At 35.4% G+C, this 15906-nt stretch overlaps 1 protein-coding gene across 1 annotated transcript in view; it reads right to left on the reverse strand.

Annotated features, from left to right (window-relative positions):
• The window catches only part of LOC128265960 (rabankyrin-5), a 59114-nt gene extending 46189 nt beyond the window's left edge, over positions 1-12925 (reverse strand). The window contains exon 1 of the mRNA XM_053002229.1: positions 12783-12925. Coding sequence (XP_052858189.1) covers positions 12783-12786 — 4 coding nt within the window. The 5' untranslated portion in view covers positions 12787-12925. The remainder of the gene's footprint in view (positions 1-12782) is intronic.
• Positions 12926-15906: the final 2981 nt, after the last annotated feature.

Below are 15906 nucleotides of genomic sequence, written 5' to 3' on the forward strand. Positions count from 1 at the left end.
CAATTATAGTAGAAGAAACTACTAGGTTGTCCGATTTATTCCCACAGTCCCATATGAAAAAATTGTTAGACGTCGATACCGAACATGTTAGAAGTTTATTGTCTGTTTTAAAAATACACCATAGGATGGCCAGGAGCCTAGACTTCCTAGGCACCGCACTCAAAGTAATTGCGGGCACACCTGATGCGGCCGACTTCGATATGCTAAAAGTGTCCGAGGCACGTTTAATTGAGTCAAATAACCGGCAGGCTATAATAAATACGCAGACGCAGAATAAAATTAATGAATTAACAGAGGCCGTTAATAAAATTATCAAGGCGAAACAAAATAATATAGTTGACACTTCCCACCTGTACGATGTACCCACCAGAAACAGAATACTAATAACTGAGATTCAAAACGTAATGCTTACAGTCACACTTGCAAAGGCCAACATCATAAACCCAGCAATTTTTAATCAAAATGATTTGAAGTCTGTATTTGTTGATCACCCCACAGAAGTCCCCATCATTAGCCTACTAGAGGCGTCTAACATTAGAGTCCTTCAGTCCGATAGTGTAATCTGTGTGCTAATCGCATACCCTAAGATTAAAACTATTTGTAAAAAAGTCATGATCATGCTAATCGCATACCCTAAGATTAAAACTATTTGTAAAAAAGTCATGATCTTCCCTGTATCACACCAACATACCATCCTGCAATTGAAGGAGAACACAGTAGCCGAATGCAGTAGCGATTTCGTAACAACAACTTTCGCGTCGTTTTGCAAGCTGGCGACCCATGATACTTGTGCTCGAGGCCTACACGCGGGGAATACCGCACTATGCGAGACGCAAGCCAGCCACCTAAGCCCCATCAGCTAAAGTCAGCACTGATGACGGCCCTGAAATAGCCACCAACGGCTCACACCTCATTACGTTCGAGCGAGTGGCTTTCATCAATGGCACCAAATACTCAAACCAACGTGAAGCCATAAGAAAAACTCCGGGCATGGCGGCATCCCCGTTACTCAATATCATCGGCCACGATCCCACACTAAGCATGCCACTTCTCCAAAGAATTAACAACCAAAACTTGGAGGTTATCCAAGGGCTTAAGGAGGAAGTAAAATCGGCTGGAACTATCGACAACTGGTTCGCGGTCGGCTAGGGAGCCAGTCTTCTCATCAGCTGCTCCTTCCTACTCATCATGATGCTGAGAAGGAGACGAGTCAAATTCCTAAGGGGAGAGTTGTTAACACTGTTAAGGAGTAATCATAAGTCGATACAGATCTTGGGTGATTATTGGATCACCCTAGTGTTTAGTTGCAAAATCAGCATAAGCGTCTTTAGGGGCCGTGCCTGGTTCTTGGCGGTGCACGGTATGGTGAGTTATGTTGATTTTGCTAGTGTCAGCACTTTGCTGCAGGAGCGGTCGGCTTGCCGGCCGCGCATAGCTTACGTAAAGTCATATAAGTTTTAGTTTTAATTTTGACATTCAAAAAAGAGCATTGGCTTGAATATAAAACTCCGGCAGTGGCCGTCAACATTTACTCTATTAATGGAAATTGGTTATCGAGCCTTAAGGGTTCTTCATAAGAAGAGAGAAGAGATCCAGTGGCAACCGCCCGGTTCATCCATAAGAGCAGCCAACCACGGTGGCAATTACGTCATCACCCCTTCCCCCGGACCAGCCACGGTGGCAATTGGATCGCAACTCCTCACCCTCACGGACAGCGGCGAGGGACAGCGCGTGGCTGCACAACTAAAACATAATTTATACTCCAGATCCGCTTCACTAGGACAACTGATCTTGCCACATCCGTCTTCCGTTTCTACGCAAACTTTTTTCTCAGTTTTTAAGCTATCGGCATGAAACTTTCCTATTGCAGATAGTATATATGTAAGTGGGAACAAGACGGATAGGACGACTGTAGCATAGGGACAATCAGGAAAAAAAAAGGAAACATAACTAACACATTACTGTTTTTTACTTTTTCTTCGAGATATATCTAGTAATGGGTTATTGTTTCAGAATTACGGTTTTAAATCCAAGAAAATCGGACTATTATATTAAGTAGATCCCATTAAAGCCATCGGAATCTTAAAAAAAAAAATTTAAATAAAAAAAATCATATCTTTCTATTTATAAACTCAGATCAAAATTACTCTTTTAATTTTATTCAAATCGGATAACGATATCATATAGCTGCCATAGGAACGATCGAATAATTGAACCGAAAATCATCATAGCTAAAAAACATGTCGCGAAGTCACTCTGAGACATGTGAGTTCTAAGTTAAAAGGCCCTGTGCGTGTGTTTCTGTCACATCGAGCTGTTTTTTCAGAAGTTATTGGCAATTATATTTTGTTATGACGTCACTGTATAATGGTAAATCGGAGTTCGTGCATGAAAAGTACCAGAAAGCAACGGAGAGCACACTCACTAATAAATGCTCACATTTAATTTTTGTGAGTAATTTGCAAGGGCAAACTCGTACACGTGTGTTTTTATACTGTTTGTGTGTGCTCTGGCTCTGTTCTGCATAACATATGGTTGTTGAGGGGGTGGTGTGCTCTCTCTTTACATGTAGTGTACATTATAAATTGATTATTAATAATATAATATTAATATATTTTTAAATTAAATTGTTGTCAAATGTTTTAGCATATTTTTTTAGGCAAACAGCTTTTTTTTAGATTAATTTTTTATACATTTTTTTTAGTTTTTAATAATAAAGTTAAAGGGTAACATCAGGGCAATAATATATTTACTAATTAGATAACTGAATGTTTAACGTATATATGTTTACTATAATCGTTGCGTTCTTGAAGAGCAAATTTCCCTTGCTTAAGGATGACCATGGCCCTTTTTAAAGCTTTTTTAAGACTTTTTGTTTGTGGCACTAGGAAAACTTAGAACTTCAAACTTGTTTCTATATATTAAGTAACATCTTAACTACAAATATAAAAATTTTGTTTTTAAAAATAATTAATTATTTGGGTATAATTAAAAAAGGTAGTCCATCGGCTACCACGATTCAGATTGGTTGGCTGGACCAAAAAAAAAAGTAAAAAACATGTTCATCTGTGGATCAGGGGCTATCGTCGGAACCTCAAAGTTTTGAAATAATTAAAATGGATTTTTGACAGAAGTTGTGGGGGGTGGGTCTGCAGCGCGCTCTTAGCTTCTGGGGTTGGCTATGCAGTTCGACATATGGCGCCACCTAAACTTCAATTGATTTGTAGGGGGAATACTCAGTTTGAGGTTTTTTGACTGAGTAACGGGTAATAGTCGGAACACCCGACTACAGCGTTCTCTCTTGTTTTAAATTGTTACAAGACTATGGTATAGTTTTTTTTTAAAAAGCAATGTATTAAATTTTAATCAGAAGTTTGCAACGCAGTGAAGATATCTTCATGAAACTTTACCAAAAGCTGTCTTCCTTTTGCAGGTAGTATATAAGTCGGAACGAGCCGGATAGCATATAGCTCCCACAGGAACAATCGGAAAAATAAATTTAAAAAATTATAACTTTGCGTTTTTCATTTTTTTTTAGTTCTTCGACATATAGTAATGATTAAATATTTCAGCGACTGGACATTAACTTCTTCAGCATTAATAGGTTCATTTTTCGGATCAGGAGCACATTGTATTCCCTCAAGAAGTACCATGGCACCAGCTTTCTCCTTCGTGGCCAAATCGAAAGAATCGCATCGTTCTTCCAGAGAATTAGCGAATTCGTCCTTATTAACCCAAGAACCATCAGAACAGAGTATGGGCACTTGTTTAAGAAGAAGTCCGACTTAGCATCGTAGAGAGTTTTTCTTATTAGATAATCGGCCCTTTTAAAAACCGCCTAGTCTTGATCACGACGAGTGCGCATCCAACGTCACCGTAGTGCTTTTGCCTAACCACAGCCAATATTTCTGGATTTATAAAAAAAAATCGAACTGCGGAATAGTAGCAAGATTTATTTTAGAAGCTGAGGCGGCGGCAAGGCCATTACGGAAGTATCAATACTCGGCGGCCAACTTATTCTTCATGTTCAATAAGGTTTGTAAGAATATCCTAAAGACGACCAATGTTAGCCCACCGAGTAGCAACGGCGCATAAAAGAATTTTACACGGAATGTAATCCGAGTTAAGTTCCGAATAGTCAAAAAATTTGACGAAATACCCTCGTATATACAATACCCTTGTACCCTGCTGACATCAGATGGAAAGTGTGTTCCAGTAGCTGAAACTGAGATGCTAAAAGGTCAAGTAGCACAAAACCTCTTAGAAAAGAGCGGCTGCAGCCCTTAAACTGATTATGAGCATACCGGAGCCCAGCTTTGATGAAACTGGTGGACTAGAAAAACGACGAAGAGCAGTAGATAGAAGCCAGCACCAAGTCAGAAAAGTCTTAAGGAGTGGAAGGAGTAGAGATCCAATTTGCCGCTCAACAATTGGCAAACAGCGTATTGAGTTACGTAAGCCCGGACTACCTAACGTAGAAGGAGAAAACCTTAAGCCGCGGTTTAATCACTTCGTCTTTCCAGAATCCGTTAAATTTTTGAGCACGGAAGAAACAAAATTGTCGGCTTTGACTCGACGCCAGCTGATTACGCGATGATATTGAAGAAGCTTAAAATTCTTAATGGTGTTGCTCCGGAAGGCAGAATTTTTTCAAATTGGGGGAATGAATGAACTTTCAGCGATTGCGCCGGAAGCACGTTGACTGCATCAGCAATCGGACCCGAAACTGGGACTGCCGTCAAAGGGAAAACAACTAGGGTTTCGTTCTTAAATTTTTTTCTTCATATGTCTCTTAGCTCTTATGTTAAGGTCTCCTTTAATGTTGGGTAAATTTCAATTAAGTGGAACTTTAATAATGTTTGTAAACGTAAATCCGCTTACTGAAGTGCGTGACCAACTATAATGGCTATGAAAATGTGTTAGGTAGTTCCAAGGCTGAATGCGTAGTTAAAGTTTTAAGTAAGCAAACAAAAAAAAGGGTCTCAAAATATGTATCAATGGTCAGAGTCTTCGAACCGGGGTTGAAGATATATCCGTCTAAAAGAGTTTTTGTGTATCGTGCAGATTGCACTAGAAATGGTGGCGGTGCAACTATTTTTGTAAATAAAAAAATTAAGTGTAGTATCAAATCTATGCATCTATGCATCCGCATAAAAGTGCAATAGAGTTTTTGTTACCGACCCAATCGACACATCGACTACGAACCCCATTTGGATGTTATCTCTGACTATCTAAAACTATCTAAAAACTACACTGACATTATTCTCGCGAGGAACAGCAACCTAATTAAAGAAAAACAGTTTAGTGATAGCAGTGTTGGGACAGGTATCATTTTATTTTACCTAGGTAATGTAAAAGGTAGATACAAAAATATGTACCTAGGGAAAGTAAAATGCATGAAATTTTTGCCGGACCTAGGTAAAGGTAATATGTTAAAAATACAATTTCAACATTTTATAAACATTAGTAACATTTTACTCAAGATACGTCACATTGGTTTTTTTGTGGGATACTGAGATTTATTAATCATAAATCCAATTGGTTTCTTTTTCTGTGATACCCTTGCAGAGGGTATTATAATTTCAGTCAGAAGTTTGCAACGCAGTAAAGGAGACATGTCCGTCTGTCCGTCCGTTTCTACGCAAACTAGTCTCTCAGTTTTAAAGCTATCTGCATGAAACTTTCCCAAAAGTTGTCTTTCTATTGCAGGTGGTATATAAGTCGGAACGAGCCGGATCGGACGACTATAGCATATAGCTCCCATAGGAACAATCGGAAAAATAAATTTAAAAAAATTATAACTTTTCCATTTTTTAAATTTTTTTTTAATTCTTCGACACATAGTAATGGTTAATTATTTCAGAATTACGATTTAAATTTCATCAAAATCGGACGACTATAGCATATAGCTCCCATTGGAACAATCATAAAAATAAATAAAAAAAAATTATTACTTTGGTGTTTTTTAATTTTTTTTAGTACTTCGAGATATAGTAATGGTTAAATATTTCAGAATTACGTTTTAAATTTCATGAAAATCGGACGACTATAGTATATAGGTTCCATAGGAACAATCATAAAAATAAATAAAAAAAATTAAATTTCATCAAAATCGGAAGACTATAGCATATAGCTCCCATAGGAACAATCATAAAAATAAATAAAAAAAAATATAAATTTGTTTTTTTTTAATTTTTTTAGTGCTTCGAGATATAGTATTGGTTAAATATTTTAGAATTACGGTTTAAATTTCATCAAAATCGGACGACTATAGCATTTAGCTCCCATAGGAACAATCGTATAGCTGCCATAGGAACTATCAAATAATTAAGCTGAAAATCATCATAGCTTCAATGTTTTTAAACATACACGCAAGTAAATCATAATTTTAACGTTTTCAAGAGTATTTCGTTTTTGAAATAGCTGCAAGGGTATATGAACTTCGGCACGCCGAAGTTTGCTTTCTTTCTTGTTTATTATTAATGTTCGTGTTTTTTACAAAGCAAGTGTTTTAAACATTTCGTCTGCCATCGGTTTCTTTTCGGGGTAAGAATTTGAAACCAACAGCTACAGTACAGAATTTGTATTTTTATAAGGATGTGAAACTTTTACCTGTGCTATTGATATAGGCTAACACACCGAGTTCGAATTTAAAATTTTCAAAATCTTTTTCCTCCCTTGACTTATGAAGGGAGTGTAAAACTCTTCGGAATCATTGGTCATCATTGCGTTGCACAAATCTAATTTGGCATTATACCGATTTCCAATGCCTAATTAGTTTCCATACACTTATTTGAAATACTTCAATACCTAAATATCTATTTTTAAGGTAAATGAAAATCCTTACCAGGGTAAGGTAAAAGGTAGCCTCATATTTTTTACCTAGGAAGGTAAAAGATATCAACAAGAATACCTTGGTCCAAGCATCTATATAAACACTGGTGTAAACGCTTATATACGCGCACACGTTAGCAGCATTTATGATACTTTACTTGACGTTTTATTTTCATAAACTACTCTAATAAGACTTTCTTATATGACCACTTTATAGGCGTAGGGAAGACAATACAATTCGTGGGCCAATGTGTTGTCGTGGAAAGTTTAAGTAATAGGTGTTTCGAGTTAAACGTACCTGAAGCTAGGTTTAACAAGTATCAGAGTTCCTTACCGTTCTGTTATAAGTTTTTTTTTATTTGTGTTATCCCATGTGATGTATTGCAGTGTATCAAAAAAAGGTAAGTCTCACGCTGAAGAACTGAACTGAAATAAGCGCCAAAGTTTATAAAAATCTTATTGCCAAACCTCCTTGCACACACACTAAAACACTATTTTCACGACATCTACATTTTTGACAATTTGGAAAGACGAAACCTCCCAAAAACTAAAAATTAAAGGACTATTACCCATCCTCCCCTTGCTTGCTAATGAGTGACAAACAAACATCGTCAACCATAAAATTCTGCGTACTAAATTAAAAAATATCTTTAATTTTACAAGCCCTGCGGTTAGACTCTTGCAAACACATCTTTCTGACAGGCAGCAATCAGTTGTTAAATAAGGGAGTTCCTCAGGGTCGGTGTTTGCTGCACTTTTGTTTTCTTTATATATGAACGATTTACCAAATGTTTTGTCCAATTGTGCCGTCCACTTATACGCTGACGAAGTCCAATTTTTCCTTAGTAAACCGTTGTCCCACGTGAAAGACTTTATCCCTGTTGTAATAGTATTCAATCTTTAATTGTCACTTGGGTGAAGGGCAATAGACGGGGTCTATTTAGGGTTAAAAAAGCTAATGCATAGAGATGGCAAAAAAGCATATTGATACTGGTTTAAAACAGCATATCATTAAGTTACGAAAAACATACTATTATTCTAGGTTTTACTTTCAGTAGCAATTTGTCATGGAGTAGGAATATTTTGAAGGCAACTGGTACATATTGTCCTTACATCAACTTTCAGCATTTCCAAGCACTTTAACCGGAACGTATACTGTTGCTTGTGAGCAAAACTATCCATGTTTCGACTTTGTTTTCTGATATTGAAGTTTTTGGTCATTTTGATTGTAAATATTTTTTCTTGGGTTAAAATATAACTCAGTCCGGCCAGGGTCCTCTATAGTTACATTCGTAGAACAATATAGGAACGATGGGACTGGGAGTTGCCGCGTGGATTGGTAGGGAAAGGAGGTCAGGGCTCCAGCGTTGCACTGAGTGAGCGGCTCTGGCGCAACACGGTAACCCGGTGTATAGAGTGGGCGGGGGCAGGGTTTATTCCCGGCCGATACAAATCACTGCTCACAAAAGGAAAGAGGCTCTACGGTTTTGATTTTTCACTGTTTTATCACGGCTTTTAATTATATTGTATTATTTTGTATTCCTGACCCGCACTCAGTCTAGGCTTTGCTATTTTGTCCTTTCCTAACTTACTTCTGAGATCCTTTCCGCTGACTGCTCGTGTGTCACCCTGCCACTCCTGCTTCTGGCCACGCGGTTTCTACGAGGGAATTTACCCATCCTCACACCCGCCCTTTACTTCGGGATGATTAGTGGAGGCACTGTCGTTGGCGATGTGATACAATCACCTTCCGTGTTGCGTTGATGGTGAACCTCTGTTCCTTTAAGCCATCTGGTTGGTTTCCAGAGCAGGGCGGAATCCTGGAATCGCTTGCCGAGTTCCTTATAATCCAAGGGCGAGGAGTGTAGGCCTGGAGCGACCGCATTAAAAAGGGTAACTGGCAATCTGGGTACCCTACTCTGCACCATGTAGGCGGGCTGAAACCCGTGCTATCTGATTTGATCGTCTTAATAGCAAGCGAGATCTCAGGCAGTAGTTGATCCCATGTCCGGTCCACGTACTAGCCTATCATCATCTTGATAGTGCGGGTTGCGCGTTCAGTAGGGTTCTGTTGTGGGGAGTACGGAGCCTGGTACTGCGGCTGGTGAACTGCATCCCGTTGTCGTACAACAAAGTACTGGGTGCTCCACAGCGGGAAAAGATCCTTTCCCGAAATTCAAACTCCAGCTGGAGAATACATCACTATGGACGGCAGTACATGTAGTGACGATGAGCACCGGAGTGCGTGCGCAATTAGACTACTATATATAGCCGCAATGTTCGAAATCAGCAAAGAATAGTCGGATCTTAATAAATTATATAGCAATCAGAAAGTATTACTTTTGTAAGAGTTGTCCATACTAAGAGTTTTAAAAAGTTTCGGAAAATGGGGGTGAAAGTGATCAAATATTTTTGTCTTTTTAGGGCATGGTATTCTGGCATTAAATACGCGTCCAACGAATCAATTATCTCGATAAGAAGATAAAAACAGCATTTTTGAAATCAGAACGTTTTTCCCTTTTTGTTTGTATGTGCGTTTTAAGGCGATGTTTTAGGGTCCTGAACCAATTTTACTGTATTAAGCAGCTCGAGCTGGAAAACGTTTGTTCTACCACTTTTAGAAAAGCTAGTTTAGCAAGAAAACGGCTAAAATAGCTAGATTTCACACAACTGTCAAACGTCTTAAGCTACGGAAACATGCTACATATTGTTAAAAAGGTATTTTCAAGGGTTATTTACGTTTCCTTGGCATAATATCTTCAAGTTAAATAATTACAGAATTATAGGCAAAATTAAGTTGTTTTGTTCACATTTTAGCGATTTTTTTTAATTGAACGGTTATTATAGACAAATATAAATATTTTTTGATTAAAGGAAAGAACTGTGTTGGCACGTATGACTTACTTTAATAAAAAAAAGGGTTCAAGTATCCTGTACAAAAAAATTACAGGTTGACCTCTAAGTCAACGGTTTAAATTTCATTAAAACTGGCCGACTCTAGCATAAACGAATATCAATACATTAAAAATATTACAAAATGTTGTCTTGAAAACATTAAAATTATGATTTACTTGCGTATATGTTTAAAAACATTGAAGCTATGATGATTTGCAGCTCAATTATTTGATAGTTCCTATGGCTGCTGAACTGTAAAGTCAATTTAAAAAAAAAATTACAAAATAAAAAAGTTTAAATAAAAATTTTTTTTTTATAATTTTTATTTTTCCTATGGGAGCTTTGCGTTGCAAACTTCTTACTGAAATTATAATACCCTCTGCAAGGGTAGGAAGCAAACTTCGTTCATATACGATTGAACCTAGTGCGAAAATTGAATATTCTTGAAAATATTAAAATTATGAAATACTTGCGAATATGTTTAAAAACATTGAAGCTATAATGATTTGCAGCTCAATTATTTGATAGTTCCTATGGAAGCTATATGATATCGTTTTCCGTTTTAAAAAAATTAAAATCGTAATTCTGAATTATTAATAAGTCAAAAAGAACTTAAAAGTCGTCCGATCCGGCTCGATCCGACCTATGTACTACCTGTAATAGAAAGATAACTTTTGGGAAAGTTACATGTAGAGAGACTAGTAACGGACGGACAGACTGACAGACGGACTTGGCTAGATCGACTCTCCTCTCAATATATTTTTTTTGCCTAATTGGTAGTTTACAATTTTAAAAATATATATAACCGCGTTTATCTCGAAACTACATTTTTGAAAACTGCTGACATCATAACTCGACTACAAGTTAACCGATTCAAATTAATACTCAATCATCTTGGATGGGTCCTACCTACAATGACCTACAAACTTTTGGATTGTTTATTTTTCAGAATTTAAAAGATAATTTTTTCACCCCAAAAAACGATTTTTTTTGTTTAAGCCGATGGCATTTTGATAATATTTGATACTTTTTAAAGACAAGTTTTTTTATAATGACAAGTAATGGAAAGAATATTTACTTCTCTTATTTTAGAGCTGGGTACGGAGCTGGAGGCGAATAAAGCTCTGCAACATCCTTTTCCAAACGCACGAGATGTCGTATTCAATCGCCAAAAACCATATTTAATTGAACTTAATTAATATTTTTCAGTTCAATAAATGAGATTGTCTGTTCTGGGAATCATTCTGTCGCGGAAGTCACTTTTAAACTCAACTCCACTCAAACTTCTTCGCTGTGTTGCCAATTTCGCTATTTTCCCACTAGATCTAGCGTTTTTCAATAGGAAAATGCGGAACAAATTGTTAATAAGTGGGAAGCGGAAAACCAGGCTATTTTTAAAGACAAATTGACTTTTTAACTCTATGCCACTGAGTATTCGATTGAGTTGGGGCTACAAGAAGGATGTGCTTAGGCAATTGCTTAGGGAATATTTTTTAATTAATATTTAGTTTTAAAGTTAAGTTAGTTGATAAGCCAGATAAGGCAGATAAATAAATAAATTTAAGTTTTAAAAAAAAAATGGCAACTTCAGGTTTTATGAATACTACTTGCTAGTTTTTTTTTCCATTTGAATCGCAAAAAACCATCGATAAGATGAGAGGATGAAATATTTGAGTTGATAATCTCTCAATAATAGTTGACTAAAACAATAAAAATACCGTTAAAATACTCAAGCGTTTTTTTAGCTACCATCAAAATTTGCAGGCTTTTTCTAGCTTTTTTCAAAGGTTAGTTTAGCTTTTTTTGACCCAAAGCGTTGGCAACACTGCGCCTTAGTCATTTTTGAAAGACACTTCTTCACTTCGCGAAAGTAGCTCATTTTTTCCAACATTAGTCAATTAGTCGCGCTCCGAAAGCGATTTCGCTCACCAATTTTTTAACTTCCAGAAGTGATATAAAAGTTTTTTTGCGCTAGAAAATACTTTCAAATGTGTTTTTTAAATTTTATTTAGTCCAATTAGTTGCAGAAGTTGGTTCACCTTCAGCTCTGTAGTATTTGAAAAACAACCGTATCCAACTCTAAAAGAATAAATAAATATGCTTATCATTATAATAAAAATAGCCGGAGCCAATTTTAAAATAACAAATAAATATGCTTGTCACTATACAAAATCTTGTGTTCTTTAATACTCGGTCACCATCATTTCCAACCTCCTTTATTGTTGATTTCTAAAAAAAAAGCAAAAATTAATTTAGCAGACTACTAAAAATTTCGTTTATTATGTAAACAAATTACCACATAACTCTGCATTCCATAATCAATAATTCGTTTTTTGTTGAAAGTCTTCAAGACGTCACAGACACTTAATTTCTTAAACTAACATTTTTGTATACATATGTATTATGTACATATGTATGTACTTAATTTTTACACAATTTTTTCTTGCAATTATGAACTGAAACAAAAAATTGAGTAAAATCAACGCAGTGATCTTTGTCATCCATTTATGTAGATTTTTTAAATATATATTATTTATTTTTAGTTCAACCCCGAATCTGCAATTGAAATTTTACCGGTGCACCGGGTGCAGGGTAAAAAATATATACATACATATGTATGTACATATTTGAAAACAACAACATTTTAATACCAATGCGCAGACCCTAGAACGAATTTTTGTCAAACAAAGCGCACGCTTAAATGTTGACTCAATTTTAGGCCACCGTAAGGTGCAACTAACAACCGATGTAAATATTTATGTACGTATGTATGTATGAATATTTGAATATATGAATGATTGTACATATGTATGTTAATAAAATACATAACTAAAATGTTTGTTTAGGTATGTATTTACATACATTTCCAAAAATATATATTTGAAAACAAGAGTCGGCATATTTCTGTATATATTCATTTTTTTTAAGTTAATGTAAATACTTATTTGTTTTACGTATGTAGTATTGCAAACAATGACACAAAGGAGTTAACCTTTAATATATAAACAAAATCACCACATCACACCAATCTAACTGTTTAAATATGTACTTACCCATTATTAATGTGTATGAAGGAACAAATTAATTTAATTAAAAATAAGAATTAAAATAACTGCTCACTATACTTAGAAGGCGTACACCGCTGTTATTACTTTACAATCAGCTGTTTATCACTATTGAACTGGTTCCAACAAGAGTTTGGCGCGGGTCATGTTCAAAAGTCAAAATGTATTTTTAGGTGAGCACTTAATAAACATGTTTTCTCAAGCGCTTAACTTTTTAGTTTAAATGCAGACCAAAGCCCAGAAATTAACCTGTGTTTGCTCTATTTTTAAACAAGTGAAATTAAAATAGCCGTTATTAATGAGAAACAAACTATATTAAAAGGATTTTCAGACTTATTTCAAATTACACTAGCTTACAATTAATACAAAAAAATACAAATTTCTGGTAGAGTACGCCATCTAGATTGCCTGTATAACACTAAAAAATTGTTCTTTGGGATAGTATTTTTTAAAGTTTTTAACAGTTGTCTTTTAAAGTTTTATTTAATATCTCGAGTTGTGGTCAACCGATCTTAGTGCGTTTTACAAAATTTTACTTTACCAATATTTAACGTTGTCATACTGAATAATTGGATTGGATAAGTCATTTGTCTGCCAGAGTACGACAAACAGAAACTTGTTGAAAATGTTTTATAAGATGTTTATAATATGTTTTTTTTTCAGTTGTAGCTGCTTTTATATTTTTATTAGCATAATAAAAGGAAGCTAACTGCTTCAAACATAATAATAATTTTGTATTTTCCTCGCTTTTTGTTGGTATAACAAATACTAACAGAGCTCATGATTGTTTAGCTTTTTCAATATTAAATTCAGCGTATTTTTAATACGAGAGCCAGCACTGCCTACACTTAACAGTCCTGTGAACACTAAACCTACTAAGATTTTGTTCAAATTTGGTCCCTAACGACCGAAAAAAACTAGATCGCCAAACTTTTAAAATCCTCCATTGTTAGCTTGTCCGATATAGTCGGATACCAACTTTAAGTTAGAACCTATAACGATTTTAAAACGCAATTTTTTTTTCTAGTTTTTAAGGTTTTAACAGCCGTTTAGCAGCCCAAAATTTTCAAAAAAAGTTAGTGTTTGCCGAGCTCTTGCAGAGAAATGACTTATTGTTATTTATAATAACAATGTTAGAGATTGGTCTATTGTAAGGATCGGTTGCTCGCAAGATTGGTTGCTCACAACTCGAGATATAAAATTAAACTTAAAAAGACAGCTGACCCAAACTTTAAAAAATCTTTAAAAAACTATCCAAAATTTTTTAGTGGTATATACGTAATCTAGATTTTGTGCTCAACCAGAAATTTGTTTTAGCGGCTTTGGCGTATTTCGGCTGAAAACTAGTCTTATTAAAAACAATATTCAATTAAAGTTTTCTTAATACTACTATTGTGTCAAGTTAGAAGTGGAGAAACATCGATGCATCGTGGTTTAAAAAATTTTGGGAACATCGATGTTATAGCCTGATTCCATTGGCGCATTAAAACGCATTTAGCCTAATGCGCATTTATTTACAAAGGGAATCCCATAAGGCTAAATGCCGCATTTAAAATAAATGCGATTTTTAAATGCGATTAAAAACCATTCGCCCCGACATATTTAGAAAAAATACCGGAAAATACCCATGTTGAACGATATTTTATTTGTGCCACCACTACAACAGCTGTTTTCTATATGCAAGGTTGGCGCAATTTTTGATGTCTTTTGAATATAAAATTTATAAAAATGACTGAAAACTAAAGCGAAAGCTGCAAATTCTGCCCGCAGTACCACAATGCATTACTGCTGAATCTCTGGCATAAAATAACTCCCACATACACGGAGATCCTTGCCCTTTTTGGAAACTGTGGTGGTCATAAGTTCATTTATTTTGATTAATTTATTTAGGATTTGCCAAAATGCAAAAGTAAACAAATCGAGATCAGCTGTTCGTGCCACTTACATGTCGGAGTAGCATTAGCTAAATGCTAATGCGCCAATGGAATCAGGCACATTTAAAAATCCACTAATGCGGCAATGGAATCGGGCTATAAAGCACATTTTTTTTTTGGAAACATCGATGTTTCACTGATGCTTTCTTCAAGAACATCGATGTCCGCGATGTTTCTCCACCTCAAGCGATTGTTATGCCCTTTTCCCACACATTCCATCCGTTGGATACGGTTGGAATTTTCAGCAGATGTGAAAGTCCGATTTCCACAGAGCACATCCACATTCATCCCTTCGATTTCAGCGGATCTGAACAGCTGTGGCTCGACAAAACGTAAACAAAGTCAACAGGTCAACCATATTTACAAATCTATCGCTTGTTCACATAAAATCAGTTTACAGTGTAAACTTTATACTCGATGATGATGTAATCATATTTTTATACCCTTGCAGAGGGTATTATAATTTTAGTCAGAAGTTTGCAACGCAGTGAAGGAGACATTTCCGGCCCTATAAAGTATATATTCTTGATCAGAATCACTAGGCGAGTCGATCTAGCCATGTCCGTCTGTCCGTCCGTTTCTGCGCAAACTAGTCTCTCAGTTTTAAAGCCATCTGCATGAAACTTTCCCAAAAGTTGTTTTTCTATTGCAGGTAGGTTATAAGTAGGAACGAGCCGGATCGGACGACTTTAGCATAAAGTTCCCATAGGAACAATTGAAAAAAAAATAAAAAAAAATTATAACTTTGCTGTTTCTTAATTATTTTTAGTTCTTTGACATATAGTAATGGTTAAATATTTCAGAATTATGGTTTTAATTTCATCAAAATCGGACGACTATAGCATATAGCTCCCATAGGAACAATCGGAAAAATAAATAAAAAATATTATAAGTTTGCTGTTTTTCATTTTTTTTTTAGTTCTTCGACATATAGTAATGGTTAAATATTTTAGAGTTACGTTTTAAATTTGATCAAAATCGGACGACTATATAATATAGCTCCCATAGGAACAATCGGGAAAAAATACAAAAAAATTATAACTTTGCTGTTTTTTTTAATTTTTTTTAGTTCTTCGACATATAATAATGGTTAAATATTTAAGAATTACGATTTAAATTTCATCAAAATCTGACGACTATATCATAAAGCTCCCATAGAAATAATAAAAATATATATA

The sequence above is a fragment of the Drosophila gunungcola genome, unplaced genomic scaffold (genome assembly GCF_025200985.1).
Source record: "Drosophila gunungcola strain Sukarami unplaced genomic scaffold, Dgunungcola_SK_2 000189F, whole genome shotgun sequence".
Classification (NCBI taxonomy): Eukaryota; Metazoa; Arthropoda; class Insecta; order Diptera; family Drosophilidae; genus Drosophila; species Drosophila gunungcola.